General features: G+C 41.8%; 1 protein-coding gene across 1 annotated transcript in view; it reads left to right on the forward strand.

Annotated features, from left to right (window-relative positions):
* Window positions 1-17,381, forward strand: part of METTL9 (methyltransferase like 9) — a 57,968-nt gene that overhangs the window by 3,080 nt on the left and 37,507 nt on the right. Inside the window, exon 2 of the mRNA XM_011987923.1 lies at window positions 12,637-12,827. Within this exon, the coding sequence (XP_011843313.1) occupies window positions 12,637-12,827 (191 nt within the window). The remainder of the gene's footprint in view (window positions 1-12,636; window positions 12,828-17,381) is intronic.

Here is a 17,381-nt window from a genome sequence, read left to right on the forward strand (position 1 = left end):
GCCCCGCATTGTTCCTGGGTCCCGGGCGGTGACTGCGGACACCCGGCGGCGGGACTGGGGAACTTTGGGGCCAGAGCGTGACCGGGGGCGCCCCCTTGGCACCGAGGCCTGAGACTGAAGAGACCCGGCCAGATCCATTACCCCCGAGAAACAAAACGAAAAGCCAGCACCTCTTTTTGTCTCGTTGAATCCCAGAACGTACAAAGGGTCGTAAAAGAAATGTAACTGTACATCGCAAGCCATTGAACTCTCCGGGCTGATTCGGGTGACATTTCCCCCTAAGCGCTTAAAAAATGGGTTTGACAGGTTGTCGCTCCCATCCTACGGAACCTTCCCCTCCTACCTAGCAGAGATCTCCTTTAAACTTGGATTTAGTCAGCCTGCTGGAAAGATTGTGTGTGATGAGGAGGAAGATTATGCAAGTTTTACAGGAAGCATTTTTAAAACCGAACGGGACGGGAGGGAGTTGTAGTTATGCATCGTGAGCGTTGCGCTGTGACCTGGTAGGTAGGCTTTTCATTAGCTCGGTCTTGTGCCACTTAAACGTGTACAGGTTAACTGTAGAATTAGGTGAGATATTTCGTATTTGACCTTAACACAGTTTGCAGTTAATGTTAAATTCATTGAAAAGAGGCTTTTGAACTCTGCCAGAGTGCTGTCTTGTCATAGCTAGCATTTATAGTACATTTTGCTTTTCCATGGATCACTAATTATTCCCTATATCATCTTGTGTCTCATCATTTTCATATATTTCTCATTTTCCTACGTTACTTTTTTATTATGCCAGGTGTTCAGAGAATTTACACCCAGGTTGATTTCATGTGTTTTAATGAGGGTAGAGAATTGTCTAAGAAGGAGATAGAGCAATTTAGAAAAGTAGCATTTCGTTTTTAATAATATTTATATTGGACTTTTTTCTATTTGTAAAGGAATGCTAAATTTCTGTAAATTTTTTTGAAAGCCTCCAGCCATTGCAGTTTGTTAGATGCAATATCAGTATCATTGATCACTTGTATGATATGGTTAGGAATGTACGTGAACTTAAATTACAAAGCCACATTTATTCCTATGGATTATTTACTTAGTTCATATAGAGATAACTCAAAGTACTGTACCGTTAATAGTACAGTTATCAGAATGTCACATATGGAACAGTGGTGTAGACAATGAATTAGAAATGTCATTTTTAACATTTTTAAGCAGTTGATAGAAATAAGGTGCTGGATAGGAGAAAAAGCGGTTTATCTCCATTGATGTGGGATTATGACTGAGTCTCTTAGCTATTGGTATTTATAATAACACTTATCATGATTACCCCTCCTGCAGCCACTTGATATGTTTTCATTGCTCATAAAAGAATTGCACTTATCTTAAAAATTGAAACACTATTTCAACACTGATTTGTATGGAGGTGGAATTACAGCTGTAGACATAGCCTCAGAATATCTCCCAGCAGAGGATACTTTTCTAATTGTGTACCTTTTTAAAGCTGAATCTGTTAGGTTCTAATGAAGACTAATACTGGTTTCAGATACATTTATTTCAGATACTATATTTATATTGTGTGTGTGTGCCTGCGTGTGTGTACCCCTTCACTAACAACTGGGCAGATAATTTCTTTAGGGTGAAGACTTAATCTGGTATTTTCTGAATATTTGGGGGAGGGGTCAACTCTTTTCCTTAGAATAATGAATCCAGACATTATTTTGACATGAATACATTCATATTATGAAGATAATAGTCCATGAATAAAGATTAAAATGAACAGAAGAAAGCTGTGTAGAAACCACCATGAGATAAAGTAGGAAACTGTCCTTTCTGCACTGTGGCTGAGTTGATAATTTGTTTTCCACTTAATATTCCGGGATCCTGTGTTTGCCTTATAACTTCGTTGCTTGTGAAATAACTGTAACTGTTTTTCCTCCTTCAGATTAATAGTTTTATACAAGGTCTTCTAAGTGTTCAGTTGGGTGTGTGAGTTCCGTAGCCAGCCACATCTGGTTCTTTTGGAGTTGCATAAAAGCAGGGTTGTGGATTTGATTGAACCATACTTAGTACAAGTTTTCCTTCTGGTTATTTTATTAAGGAATTATGATGGAGGATTCTGTGGTTAAAAGAGAGATCTTGGGCAATGTTTATTCATTAAAAATTGCTATTTTGTTAGTGTAGTTTGGAGAGGCAAGGCTCCTTTGGGCCAAAGCTGCTCTGAAACTGTAGTAGCAGTGCCATTTTAGTAACTTGGTTTGGTGTGCTAGCTTCAAAACTGGGATTATGTTTCACTTTAGGCAAGCAAGAAGCAGGGTTTCACTTAGATCAGGGAAGTGGCCCAGAGGCCAGACTGGTCTCACAGACATATTTTTACAGCCTATGAAATAAGAATGGCTTTATATTTTTTAAATGGTTACCAAGAAAATATCAAAATAACATTTTGTAATACATGAAGTTTCATTTATGAAATTCAAATTTATTTGTGTCCACAAATAAAGTTTTTTTTTTGAGATGGAGTCTCGCTCTGTCACCCAGGCTGGAATGCAGTGGCCCAATTTTGCTTCACTGCAACCTCTGCCTCCCAGGTTCAAGTAATTCTCATGTCTCAGCCTCCTGAGTAGCTGGGATTACAGGTGCATGCCACCACACCCAGCTAATTTTTGTATTTTTCAGTAGAGATGGGGTTTCACTGTGTTGGTTAGGCTGATCTTGAACTCCTGCCCTCAAGTGATCCTTCTGCCTGGGCCTCCCAAAGTGCTGGGATTACAGGTGTGAGGTACCATGCCCAGCCCACAAATAAAGTTTTATTGAAAGAGAACTACCACATTCATTTACCTGTGGTCTGCAAGCTCCCAGGCTACAACAGCAGCATATTTGCTACTGTATGGCCTGCAAGCCTAAAACATTTACTATGTGGCTTCTTACAGAATAAAGAATTTTTGCAAGAGAAATTCCCAGCTTTCTTAACAGCTTTTTTTTTTTTTTTTTGAGACAGGGTCTCACTCTGTCACCCAGGCTGCAGTATAGTGGCACAATCTCGGCTCACTGCAGCCTTGACCTCCTGGGTTCAAGCGATTCTCATGCCTCAGCCTCCCAGTAGCTGGGATTATAGGCGTGCGCCAGCACACCCGGCTAATTTTTTTGTAGTTTTAGTAGAGACAGGGTTTCACCATGTTGGCCAGGCTTGTCTTGAACTCCTGGCCTCAGTGATCCACCCACATCGGCTTCCCACAATGCTGGGATTACAGGAGTGAGCCACTGTACCCGGCCTCCAACAGCATATTCTTAATCACAGGTTGCAGGGTGGGTAGATTGACTCTCTGGGAAGAAATAGAGGCAGGCAGTGAGAAACTAGTAGATATTGTCACTTTTCAATGTTGGCAGACTCAGAATTTAAAAAGACAACAACAAAAAACTTAGGATCTATTCTTTTTGTTGCATTGTACCTAGTGCTTAAAGTTAATGCATCTATTACGGGAGCTACTGAAACTATGAAAGGACCCGTAGGCCCCAGGTTCTTGGTAGTAATAGCTGTTCAATAGCTTCTCAATTGATGGAGTGAAAAAATTGTTACAGAACTCGTTGAACCAAACCACAGCGATTTCTCCAGGTGACATACTACAAGGTGTTTTAAAAGCACAGATAACATTAAATATCCGGACTTATTAAGGTGTAACTTAAAATTGCAAGTATGTGTATAGGAGTGACTTATTTTTTCACTTTCTTATATAAGCTCAGAACTGTGCTATGCCACAAGTGATGATGAATTCAAGAAAGAATTAAAATCCTTTTTTTCCCCCAAATGAAAAAATACTTGGACAGCCTAGCCAGAGCCAAACACTGTGCTAAAGGACGGAGTGTTTCCTGTCCCTTTACCCCTCATTTACCTTGTGGAGGCAGACTGGAGTCAGGCATGAGTTAACAATGCTTCAAGGATAGTCAGCCAGCTAAGCCGGACAGACAGTGATGGATTGGTGTCCTCCTCTGAACTGCCTTCGAGAGTCTGGAGGCCTTTGCAGCTGAATACCAAAGAGACTTCGGAAAGGATTTCTCTCCTTCCTCATAATCTGTGTTGAAACCCCAACAAGTGTTTGCTTCAATTTCACAGAATGTTACGATCTCTTTCTTGTTCTGGATATACCAGGAGTCTTTATGTTTCTCTTTGGAGGTGCCCTAGAAGACCCTAATGGCGTCCAGTAAAAAGCTCTGTTGTGTAGACCCTCTGAAGCTTTGTTAAAATTTTAGGATTATCCTGTCCTACAGGGAGTGAGTACTTAGTATTTGCAATGAGGATTGTCAGTAATTTGTTATTAAGTCAAAGCTGAAGCAATATAATCTGTTTTAATTGATTCCCTTCATGGATATGAGGGTGCCTGTCACTCTACACATCGAAATCTCACATAAACAGGTTATGGGTTAGGTTTATATTGTTTGTGGGAAAATGGTGAATGCTCTGAATATTTACTCCTGTGCTGTGCTTAAATGCAAGGTGTCTATGGTGAAATGTCTGGACTGAGTTGATTGCATTGTAAAATCTTAGAATGTGAATTTGGAATCCTTAGCTGTCAAGGTCTGTTGATGGAGTTGGTCTGGCCAACTCAGAAAAGATTCTGTGTTCATAGACCCTGAGCAGTGGAGCTTTTCTGATTGTTTTTGGTAGCACTGAATGCCTTGGGTCTTTGATTACCCATTTCTTTTGAGAGTGGCTGGATGCCCAGACTTACAGTGTGGTTTTTAGGCATTCCCTTGAATTGCACTTCTCCTCTGACCAGCCCTTGCCTTGGAGAGAAAGGGGAAGGAAATATGAACAGTTACTGGCCTTCTATTGTGTGCCAGGCACTTCAAATATGTTATCCCCACTGGTCCTCATAGAACTCTTGGAGGTTGGTGGTATCATCCGCACTTTACATACGGAAGAGGAGGCTGAGAGAGATAAGAGACTTGCTCAATAGCGCAGAGTTAATGGATGATAGAGTTGGGCTTTGCACCTAGCTTTGTCTGGTTTCAAAGCAACACATTTTCTCCTGCTTTATGATGCCCCTCCTAGTAAACCTTGTGTTGTCTGTGGTGTGGTAAAAATAGGCTTGCCTTCATTTTTTTTGTTGTTGTTTTTTAGAAACAGGTTCTGGCTCTGTCACCCAGGCTGGAATGCAGTGGCCCGATCATAGCTCACTGCAGCCTCAAACTGCTGGCCTCAGTAGATCCTCCTGTCTTGGTCTCCTGAGTAGCTTCTAAATTTTTTGTAGAGACAGGGTCTTGCCATGTTGTTCAGGCTGCTCTCAAACTCCTGGCCTCAAGCAGTCCTCCTGCCTCAGTCTCCCAAAGTGCTGGGATTACAGGTGTGAGCCACTGCTCCTGGTCTAGGCTTACCTTCTGAATAGGAAACTGCCCTCATTCTATTGAGGACTCTGTGTGGACACTGAAGTTAGGTAGCTGTGTGCACAATGCTAGTTGAAGATTTTGCAGTTTGTGAATTAGATGAGAATAGGACAGCTGCTTGAAGTTCTGGCCTTTATCTGGTTTGTGCATGCTTTTTGTAAGGCTTAAAGTTGAAAAAAGATTCTTACATGTGTTGTCTTTTTTTCCTGACATCAGCCATTCTCTATTTTTCCATCACCAAGTGGGTGTTTAATTGTTCAATCCTGTTCTGACACTAACTACCTGGAGTTAAGATCACACTTTACAGAGTTAAGGGCTCAGTCCCACAAGACTGCCCTCACTTCAGAGGCCAGCTGCAAGTCCTGGGTCCCCAGGCTACCAGTGCTTTTGTCCAACTTGACTACAAATTTGGGAGTTCCCACAACTCTACCTTCACCTTACCCCACCCCACCCCACCCCATAATTTCCTGTGACAGAATGACTCATAGAACTTAGGAAAATACTTAGGGGTGCAATGGCTCACACCTGTAATCCCAGCACTTCGGGAGGCTGAGGTGGGTGGATCACAAGGTCAGGAGATCAAGACCATCCTGGCTAACATGGTGAAACCTGGTGTCTACTAAAAATACAGAAAATTAGCTGGGTGCGGTGGCTCATGCCTGTAATCCCAGCACTTCAGGAGGCTGAGGTGGGTGGATCACGAGGTCAGGAGATCAAGACCATCCTGGCTAACACAGTGAAACCTGATCTCTACTAAAAATACAAAAAATTAGCTGGGCGTAGTGGCAGGCGCCTGTAGTCCCAGCTACTGGGGAGGCTGAGGCAGGAGAATCGCTTGAACCCTGGAGGCGGAGGTCGCAGTGAGCTGAGATGATGCCACTGCACTCCAGCCTGAGCGACAGAGCAAGACTCCGTCTCAAAATAATAATTTAAAAAACCCACCTAGGTTTACTGGTTTATTACAAAGGATACAATCGGGGAACGGCCAAGTGGAAGAGGTGCATAGGGTGAGGTGTAGGAGGTGGTGTAGAGTTTCTCTTTCCTCTGATGAGCCACCCAACCATCATATCAATGTATTCAGCAACCCAAAAGCTGCCAGGACCCCGTAGTTTAGGGGTGTCATTACATAGGCATGATTGGACTCAGTCTTCAACTCCTTTCCCATCCTTAGAGATTGGAAGGTGGGGCTGAAAGTTTGAACCTTGTACCCACAGCCTGGTCCCCATCCTGAAGCTATATGGGTCTCCCACCCCTATCAGGAGTCATCTTGTTAGCATACAAAAGATATCCTTATCATCCTGAGATTCTCCAAGGGTTTTAGGAACTCTATCAGGAACCTGGGACAAAGACCAAATATGTATTTTTTATTATACCACATTATCTAAAATCAGTCAGTTTTTAAAATGACTTTCTGACTCTGCTAGTGTGCTTAAATCCTTTGTATTTTGGGAATGTTGTATTTTGGATATGTTATATATCACATGTTTGATTAGTTGATAAACTCCAAAAATAATTTCAGAAAAACTTTTAACCATATTCTTTGGTCTGATTAGCAAATATAATTTTATAGGAAAATTGCATTCCTGCTTTGAACGAGTGATTCATCAACCAAGGTTATATAAATGTTAGGAGGAGTTCATGGGCTTAATGAAATTTTTTTTTTTTTTTGAGACAGAGTCTTGCTCTGTCACCCGGAATGGGGTGCAGTGGCACAATCTGGGCTCACTACCACCTCCATCTCCCGGGTTCAAGTGATTCTTTTGCCTCAACCTCCCTAGTAGCTGGGATTACAGGTGCCTGCCGCCACGCCTGGCTAATTTTTGTATTTTTAGTAGAGACAGGGTTTCACCATGTTGGCCAGGCTGGTCTTGAACTCTTGACCTCAAGTGATCTGCCCACCTTGGCCTCCAAAGTGCTGGGATTACACGTGTGAGCCACCGTAGCCAGCCAGGAAATTTTTAACACAATATGACCTAATATTTAATCACTTTGGCGAATACTGTCAGACATGCATTCAGAACGCCTGGCAGCCACCTGATTTGGCTGTTTACTACCTGGCCAATTGTTAGTGTCTTTGCAGTTGTGTTGCCAGTAGGGAGAATATTGCTATTTACTGTAATTTTTAGATGTTATGTTTAGTTATCACATCCTGTTCTGTACTTGGCATCAGCAGATGGCTGAATGTAATCATTCTCATTTGATTAGAGTTTGTCATTTAAAAGATTCCCTTGTTTATTTAGATCGAACAACATTTGAGTGAGCTTTAAAGGCAGATGCTAATAAGATGCTTTTTCAGATATGATAGGCTCCAGCCAAGGAGTCCAGCCTCACAGTAGGGCGGGCACGTAGTCCTGTCAGTGTGTGAATTTAACGAGCATAGTACTTTGTTCTTGCCTGTGCACCTTTGTTTCTGTAGTCTTTGAGGAGCACACATTCAAAGAACTCACCTGCGGCTGGGCGCGGCGGCTCACACCTGTAATCCCAGCACTTTGCGGGGCCGAGGCAGGTGGATCACCTGAGGTCAGGCGATTGAGACCAGCCTGGCCAACATGGTGAAATCCTGTCTCTACTAAAAATACAAAAATTAGCCTGGTGGGGTGGTGGGTGCCTGTAATCCCAGCTGCTTGGGAGGCTGAGGCGAGAGAATCACTTGAACCCAGGAGGCAGAGGTTGCAGTGAGCCAAGATCGCACCACTGCACTCCAGCCTGGGCGACAGAGGGAGACTCCATCTCAAAACAAAAAAAACCAAAAAAAAAAAAAAAACCAAAAACACAAAACAAAGAACTCACCTGCTTGAAAGTACACGGGAGCCTACAGACAAGCCACCCAGTGCTGTGAGCTCAGCATAGCTTTCTATCTAAGCTGGGTTGTCTGGAGAGAGGCGAAACCAGGAGGCCTGCCCATTGGGTTACAGGGGTTCCTGCAGATTTTCTCTCTCCTTGGTATTTCACCTTAAGGGCAAGGTGACTGCTCCTTTAAGGCTGTGAAGCTCCTCTTCAAGATCATAGTCACATTACTTGTTTCCTTGGTTTCTGATTTTATTTTCACTCTGGAATGTAGGTTCCCTGAGGCGATCGAGTCCATCTTTTAATTCAGTCAGCTGGAGTCCCTAGACCATAGTTAAGCTGGGATAGTGGGAAACATTACTGGAGAGTCAGTACAGTGACATTTTGTGGGTAAGTCCATGTATGGGTTCTCAAGCAGTGGCAGTTTTGCCTGCCTGGGACATTTTGGGCTGTCCCTTGGGGTAGTGCTACTGGAACCTGATGGATAAGTGCTAGGAATGCTGCTAAACATCCTACAATGTGCAGGCCAGCCCGTGAAACAGAGGATCATTCAGCTCCAAATGTCAGTAGTGTGAAGGGTGAGAAACCCTGGCTTACAGTACTTCCGTTACTATCTAGACCAGGTTATCTTTTCTCTACACACATCTAGTTCTGTTTAATTGGCAGGATAGTCCTGCTTTCTTTTCTTTAGCAGACACACTGGATAGAGTTAAGCGAAGAGAAGCTTCTTTGAAAGAAACGCTTATAAAACAACGGGTACCTGGAGCAGGAGCTTGAATCAGCTGGAGCTGCTTAGAGACCCTAGGCTTCCCATTTGTTCAGAAGTTGCAAGGTGGTAAATGAAATGTAAAGCACTTGGCTTGGTGCCTAGTGCATGATAGGTGCTCAGTTGGTGTCTTCCTTCATCGCTTGCTTCCTTGCTTGTGGTAATGTAATTTTGTGGTGAGTGGGTAGCTTTAACCACTGTTTGCAAAATTAGGTTTAAGCAAGGCCTTGCAGAGTTTCAGAAATTGACAGAAAGCCCATAGCAGTGGTCTCTGTGGTTATCCTTATGTTTCCTCTAGGATTTTGTTAGAAACTCCAAATTCTATCTGTTTAGACTGCCTGTAGATGAACACTTATTGTTTGTCTGTATCTGTGCCAGGCACTGAAGCCATTCATTTTCTCTGCCTTTATGAAGCTCTCAGTCTACCTCGGAAGATAGGCACTGAATATGCAATTGTCTACAATTATTCAATCCAGAGATTGTAAATATTACTGAAGGGACAAATGGGATGTATGAAAGGGTATTAGAACAGGGGGCCTAGCCTAGCCTTTCCTAGGTATATTTTCTTTTTGAAGGAAAATATACCTAGGAAATATTTAGGCTGAAGTTGAACGAACCAGGTGAAGAGAGAGTGGTGTAGGTGGTGGGAGTTGTGGAGGGCAGAGCAAATACCATGTGAGACAGCCACGGGAAAGGGGCCTTCCAGAAAAAAGAACGAAGGGCTGGAGCAGTGTGATGGAGTGAGGGTCCAGGGGTCATGGGTTGGTAGGGAATGTCATGAGGTGAGGCTGGTGACATAGAATGAACAAAAATCGTGTAGGGCCTTGTAAGCCATATTAAGCATTTTGAATGTTATCGTAAGGTTCCTGTTAAGCAGGGTAGTGATGTGATCAGATTTGCATTTAAAATTTGTATTTTAAGAGGTTTACTAAGTTACTTACGTTTTCAGGCCACTTTTAATTTCTGGAAGATCTAACTGCCACCTACATATTTAGGGAGGGGTGTGTGTGTGTGTGTGTGTGTGTGTGTGTGTGTGTTAAAAAAACAGTTTTATTGGGATATAATTCACATACCATGAAATGTATCCTTTTGAAGAGTGCAATCCATTGATTTTTAGTATAATCACAGCATTCTGCAGCCATCACCAGTATTTATTTTGGAACATTTCATCACCCCAAAAAGAAACCTCATGTCCATTAGCAGCCACTCCACATTGTCCCAGCTCCCCAGCCCCTGGCAGCCACAATCTGCCATCTACTTTCTATCTCTGAATTTGCATATTCAAGACATTTCACAGAAGTGGAATTATACGGTATGCGGTCTTTTGTGGACTGACTTATTTCACTTAGCATAATGTTGTCAAGGTTCATCCATGTTGGAGCATGAAGTAGTGCTTCATTCCTTTGTATGGCAGAATATGCTATTATTTTCTATGAATCTATTATCACATCTCGTTTATCCACTATTTGATGGACATTTGACTTGTTTTCACTTTTTGGCAGTGCTGCTGTGAAATCGACATTTGTGTCATGCAAATGGTCAGAAAGGACATACGTTTCACCTTTCTTTTTACAGAGAAGAGCTTTGCTCTGTTTTTGTTCTGTAGCACATTCTGTTCAATAGGCAGTTTCTTTCCTGAAAGACCTGTGTGACAGTAAAGGTTCAACCACACGTGTTAATGTTGATGAATTAAGAAAAATGCTATTAAAAACTTGAGTTTTCCTCCTGGTGCTTGAAAGCACTATTTGCAGTTAATGGTGCCAGTTCCTGCTTGGTTCTGGAAGTCAGAATCTATTGTTGTTCTAGTCCATTTACAAGTGGATGCCAAGGAATTCTTAGCTTCTCTGTTTCACTTGAATGACTTCTCATCCACATTAATAGAATGCACCTGATTGCCTGTTATCAAGGTGATGGCTTTCATCTTGATTAGCCATTTCAGAGAATAAAAAATAAATAAAAGTCAGAGTGGCCTCCATATTACAGAGTTCAGAACGTGCACCAGGAGGTCATGAGTATAATAAAAAACGGTTTATGACCTGCACTGGAGCATAACTTCAGGCACAATAAGTATTAAGAATTAGAAAATCATTAAGCGAGAACATTTTCAGACCGAGGGAAAAAAATGTAGGCAGTGAATGTAAAAAGCTTCATAGCTTGTCATATAGAGTAGGAAAAATAAAAATAGTTTTATATATGAAGTCCAAGCAGTTTTGATAACTGTGATGAAATGGCAAATTAGCACAAATCAGTCCACAACTGGAAAGGCTTGGTTTACCCAGTTTAGGGAACAGAGTTTGTAAAATGATTAATCTCTGAAATTTAGTGTGTCTGTTTGTTTGTGTTGATTTGTAACTAGTTCCTTTTAATGTTAGCATCGGGAATGTTACTTAAGATTTCACTGAACATTTAGTAAGCTTAGGATGACTGTAAAGCTGGTCCACCAATTGTGCAAGTGCTTATGGGACGTCTACCGCTGATAAAAGGTCATATTTGTCAGGGGGAAGCAAATTACTCTTGGCCGGTTGACTGGGAAAAATTTGTGTTTCATGACAGATAATGGGTTAATAGTAACTGATATACTTTGTAGTTTCATCACTGTACCTAAGGGGCTTACTCTTATTTCTCAGGCCATGTTAGAGGAATCTCATTGCTATTATTATTGTAGGATTCTCACTATGTGCTTTGTGTTATGTTGAGGACTTGCCTACATTATCTTATTTAATCCTTATAGTACCCTACTAGGATAGATAGACATACCAGTGATGTCTCTAGTCTACGAATGAATGGAGGCTCAGAGATTAAGTGATTTGTCTGAGCTCACATAGGAAAGGCAGAGCCGGGACTTGATTGGGGGCTGACACTAAAGCTGATACACAGTCTGCTTCCCCACCTCTCTGGTATGCTAACTCATTTATTATGAAAGATTATAAATTTCATCTATAGGTGAAGCTCTTGAATTTTGTTCTAGAAAGTGGATTCTGGGTAGAGCCAATTCCTGGAAATCTGGGTCTTAGCATGTTACTACTTGGTCTTCTCATTGATTGCAGTATGACCTTAAGTAACTTCTTAATCTTTCTTGAGCACATGTTGCCTCTGTAGGAATGTCATATGACGTATTTGTAAAGCACACCTCAAGATTTCTAAAGATCTCTTTTAAATAGCCCACAAGAAGAAAGGCAACGTAATCTGGTCACTGGAGTGTTAAATTCTGTTGCTTACTTTGCTATTTGGGTTTGTTTGGTGGTTTTGAGTTAAGGCATTGGATTATGTGACTGTTTTCTTATCTAAAAACAAGGATACTGCCAGCTGTTTGCCTTCTGATGTTGAATCTCAGTGAAAGAGAGGCCAGCAGAGCTTTCTAAATCTCAGGGATACAGTGACTGAAGCACTGGGCTGGGAGTCCGAGTGCCTGAGCTATGGTCTTGTTCTGCTGCCTACTAAGCTGAATGACCCAAAAGCCTCTCCACCCTTCCCTCACCTACTCGACTTACCTTGAGGGCTGTAAGAAAATGAAATGAGAAGTCATGTCTGAAGAAGTGCTTTATATTTTATAGGTTATATGAGTATAAGAAATGATTGTTCTCAGAGTATCATGAGATGGTAGGTAATATTTGGAAATCTTAGATTTAATTTAGTCTTCTGGTTTTTTGTTTTTGGATTTCTTAGGTGACACTTTGGTTATGTGTTTTAATTTTTGTTCTTCTTTTTTTTTTTAGTGGTATGTGTGCAACAGAGAGAAATTATGCGAATCACTCCAGGCTGTCTTTGTTCAGAGTTACCTTGATCAAGGAACACAGATCTTCTTAAACAACAGCATTGAGAAATCAGGCTGGCTATTTATCCAATTATATCATTCTTTTGTGTCATCTGTTTTTAGCCTGTTTATGTCTAGAACATCTATCAATGGGTAAGTGAATCTTGGACATTTATTTTTTTTCTTTATCCTTAGGTTTACAAAAGGAAAAACACAAAAAGAAAAGTTATCTTGTTCAGCATGTTGACTACCTGAGCTACAATACTTCTACTAGTCAGAACCTTGGCAGTTAGTCCATCGTTTTATCTTTCTGTGATTCTGCCCTTTAAATTCACCATAACATGGCAGCCTCATTAGTATGTGTATTCATAGTGGGAGTTACTTAGGGTAGTGCTTCTTGGCTTTGATGTACGTAGGAATCACCAGGGGATCTTGTTAAAATGCAGATGATGAGTTCGTAGGTCACGGGCTAGGCCTGAGAGTCTTTTTTTTTTTTTTTTTTTTGACACAGTCCTGCTCTGTTGCCCTGACTGGAGTGCAGTGGCGTGATCTGGGCTCGCTGCAGCCTCCGCCTCCTGGGTTTAAGCGATTCTCGTGCCTCAGCCTCCCAAGTAGCTGGGATTACAGGTGTGCACCACCACACCTGGCTAATTTTTGTATTTTTAGTAGAGATGAGGTTTCACCATGTTGGCCAGACTGGTCTCTAACTGACCTCAAGTGATCCGTCCACCTCTGCCTCCCAAAGTGCTGGGATTATGGGTGGGACCCACTGCACCTGGAGAGTCTGCATTTTTAACAAGCTCTTAAGACGATGCCAGTGATGCTGAATGCTGCTGGTCCCGAACCACAAAGTAATAAGACTCCCGGAACCAAGCCCTGAAGCTGAGGGCTTTACACCCTTAGGCTGAAAAGTAAAGATCTTTGCCTTAAACATACTTCGAAGTAGCAAATTGTTTTTGGGAGATCTAATTAGTGCAACAATGGGTGATGGCTTATTTTGAGTGAAGAGTCCTGCATCTGTTCTTAAATAATGTCTAGGTTCACCAGAATTTTATAAACTTATTGTGGAATTCTCTGTCCCCAGAGTGGTTCCCTCATATATATCCATAGAAAAAGCTTTACGAGTTTTTTGTTTTGTTTTGATTTTCCAGTCCTTTCTTGGCCATATTTTCAGGCATTCCTAAGGACCTAGACTCTAAAATGCCAAAGAGAAAAGAAATAGACTCAATGCTTAAAAAGCCTCGTTGGACCACTCAGACCACTGGTTGAGCCCACTTTTCTTTTCCCTTGAGGTTTGGAGCCAGTTTCTACTGACTGTCTGGATCCCCAGTGTATCATCTGGTCCTTAAATATGTTTTTAGGCACTGCAAGCCATTTCTCAAGATTTCTCAGTTGATTTTCTTCATTGTTTATGTGAAATTGCCATACGTTTGCTTTGGCAAGCAGTTGTTATTTTTATATGGGTAGTTGAGTTGATACAACTTGGTCTGACATTTTGTTCCTTAAATTGGTTATATTGAATTTCTGTTCTATACCATTTATTCTTCCTTTGGAATTCTGATGAGTCACTGTAGCAGAGATTCTTATCCTTTCTAGAGTCCTGTAGCTCTTTGAAAGTGATAAAAGGTAGGAATCCTCTCTTCAAAAAGTGCTTACATTCAACATTTTATGTATGATTTTGGGGGTTTCAAACTTTTATTTCCCCTTTCCTCTACCCATAAGACCCTGGTTAAAATTCCCTGCTCTAGAATTTCACAGTTTGATCAAAGACGCAATACAGTTAGTAAACCCCTTTGGCTTCCCTTACTTAAAACTCTTCTGCTTTTTTCTTCTGAAACCTACCCTGCTTTCAATCCCTCTTGCCTTGTGTCCTATTCTCAACTAAAAATTAAATTTAGGGTCCATCAATACTTTCCAGCCATGGCAGTGGGAGATTATTACTACAGGTGGCCATCTCTCACAGAAATCATTACGGTGGTATTGTCTGGAATTACTTTAAGATACTTACCAAACTTCCTTTATGCTGGAAAGGTGAAGGCTAAGTAAGGAAAGACTTAATAGATGTTCCAGAGTTTATTTTATAAGGAAGAGGCACACCTCTTCATAGACTCTTAAGTCTAGAGAGAACTTAGATTGTGACCAGAGAACCTAGGATGGTTATTAAACACTAAAGTTAAACCCAAATTAGAAGGTCATATCTCTTCACGGTTTGTGTTTATGGGAAACTTTGTACTAGGCTTGGTATTTTAGGTGAGACTGTTCTTCATTGTGTGAGACTGCCCCCCACACTGCAGGAAGTCTTAACTTTTCTGGCCTTGCCCACTGAATGGCAGTAGTACCCCCAGGTCCTTGTGATTACTGGAAACTCTCCTGTCTACTCCCGTTGCCCCCTAGAGGGCAAAATTCATCCTGGTTGATAAACACTGGGCTTGATGGATTTTGATTTATTTTTTGACAGTGTTAATCTTTTTGTAGAGCCTCTGTTGCTCATGTTCTTTGGAAATAGGACAGTCCTTCCCCTCTCTCTCTAGCGCCTTCTTTCTTTTTTTTTTTTTTGGAGACAGGGTCTCACTCTATTGCCTAGGCTGGAGTGCAGTGGCACAGTCATGGCTCACTGCAGTCTTGACCTCCTCAGGCTCAAGCAATCCTCCTGCCTCAGTTTTCCAGGTAGCTGGGACTAGAGGCTCATGCCACTGTGCCTGGCTAATTTTTGTATTTTTTGTAGAGACGGGGTTTCACCATGTTGCCCAGGCTGGTCTCAAACTCCTGGGCTCAAAAGATCCTCCCACGTCGGCGTCCCAAAAATGCTGGGATTACAGACGTGAGCCACCATGCCCAGCCTCTGGTGCCTTTAAATGTAGACCAGTCAGATGAACTTGTGAGCTCTGAGCTCAGGTGACCTCTAGTTCTAGAATTTTATAATTATCATGTCAAGATTCCTCACATCCCGAGGAGATGGCTTGGGAAGCATGCTCTGGGAAAATTTAAGCAAAATGACTGTTTTGTGACTTACTTTTGGTCCTGTGGCAAGTCAGCATCAGTATTTGAGTGAAACTCACCTCCCCTCAGCCATGCTGCCAGTAGCCTCTTTCTGCTGTGACTCTGGTTTCTGTGTTAAATTTTGTACAACTACTTCAGCAAGGTCAGATTTGCTATTTTCTTACTGTAATATATGAACAATTGAGGATTAAAACAACTTGTCTTTTATGAGACGTGATTGTCTTTAGTAAGCAGTTGTAGTCGGTAGCATCACGTTTAGTGGTCTCTGAGGTCTTTCTCTCTCCAATTTTCTAGCATTTCTGTGGGGTAGAAGATTTGCTGTAAACTTGGTTAAACTTTCCTATGGCCATAATGGGAAAAGGAAGGGGGACTTTGTTACATGAGCTCCATTATTCGTATTTCTTCCTAAAACTGGTCTTACGTTGGGCACCATGTTGCATGCATCTTTCCAGTCACTGTATAGCAGCAAACATTATGTAACTTATGATTGTTTCCAGAGAGCAGCAGTACAGAACAGGTTTGCCTGCCATTTCCTAGACCAGTGGTCCCCAGACTGTTTTCCAGAGTCTGAGGAGGAAGTGCCTCAGGAACTGCTTCAGGCTGCAGAGAAAGGCCTAGAAGTGGGCTGGCCACAGCTCCTGGGCTCCCAACCTCATTCGAACAGCAGCTGCTCTCTTAGGATCTTATATTGTCTGTGAGTTCCACTTCATTTAAAGAAAGGGTTCTGCTGCTTAATGGAGGGTTGAGAATCCCTGCCCTAGATAAACTAGAATTTCAGAGCTAGAAAACAAGTCCTAAATAGGGAGTGCATTTTATTTCCCAGGGTGATGCATCCATGAGACTTGGCTGGACCTATAGTTGCTTTTCTGAGGGTTCTCTTTGATCTCCATTTAAACTCCCCTCAGTCTCTTTTTTCAATGGCATTACTATGGTTTTGAGTGTTTTGTAGGACCTTTAGAAATAATAGGACCCAGACAGTTGTAACCATATAAACTGACATAAGTATGAATCTACTTTAATGCATATTAACCGACATCACAAGGACCACTCTTTTCCCTCTTTTCTCTAGTGTCTCTTAAAAATCTATCATACTAAAGCTCTTTTTTTCCTGATCCATGGTTTAATTCCATATTTGAAATCACTTTTTTTTCCTATTTGGTTTCTCTGCTACTGTGGTCTAGCTGTGTTAGCTTGTCATCTTTTTCAGCTGATAAACATGTTTTCTGTTACTCCTTCCACTTTTCCTTCCTATTTTGACTTCAGTTCTTCACATTCATCTCTTACTTATTTCTTCTTCCTTCCCCTGTCATCTGTTCCCCTTTCCACCTTTTATTTCCCTCTTCCCATGCTTTCTTGGGACATTATTTGCAACTCCAAAGACAAATGGTATCTGGAGGCATTTTCTTATTTTATTAACTTTGTCTTCTAATCATAGAAATGATATAAAAGATAATATCTTAGCTGGGCGCGGTGGTTCATGTCTGTAATCCCAGCACTTTAGGAGGCTGAGGCGGGTGGATCACGAGGTCAGGAGATCGAGACTATCCTGGCTAACACGGTGAAACCTGGTCTCTACTAAAAATACAAAAAATTAGCCAGGTGTGGTGGTGGGCGCCTGTAGTCCCAGCTACTTGGGAGGCTGAGGCAGGAGAATGGCATGAACCCAGGAGGCAGAGCTTGCAGTGAGCAGAGATCGCGCCACTGCAC

The sequence above is a fragment of the Mandrillus leucophaeus genome, unplaced genomic scaffold, assembly GCF_000951045.1.
Source record: "Mandrillus leucophaeus isolate KB7577 unplaced genomic scaffold, Mleu.le_1.0 Scaffold32, whole genome shotgun sequence".
NCBI classification, from domain to species: Eukaryota; Metazoa; Chordata; class Mammalia; order Primates; family Cercopithecidae; genus Mandrillus; species Mandrillus leucophaeus.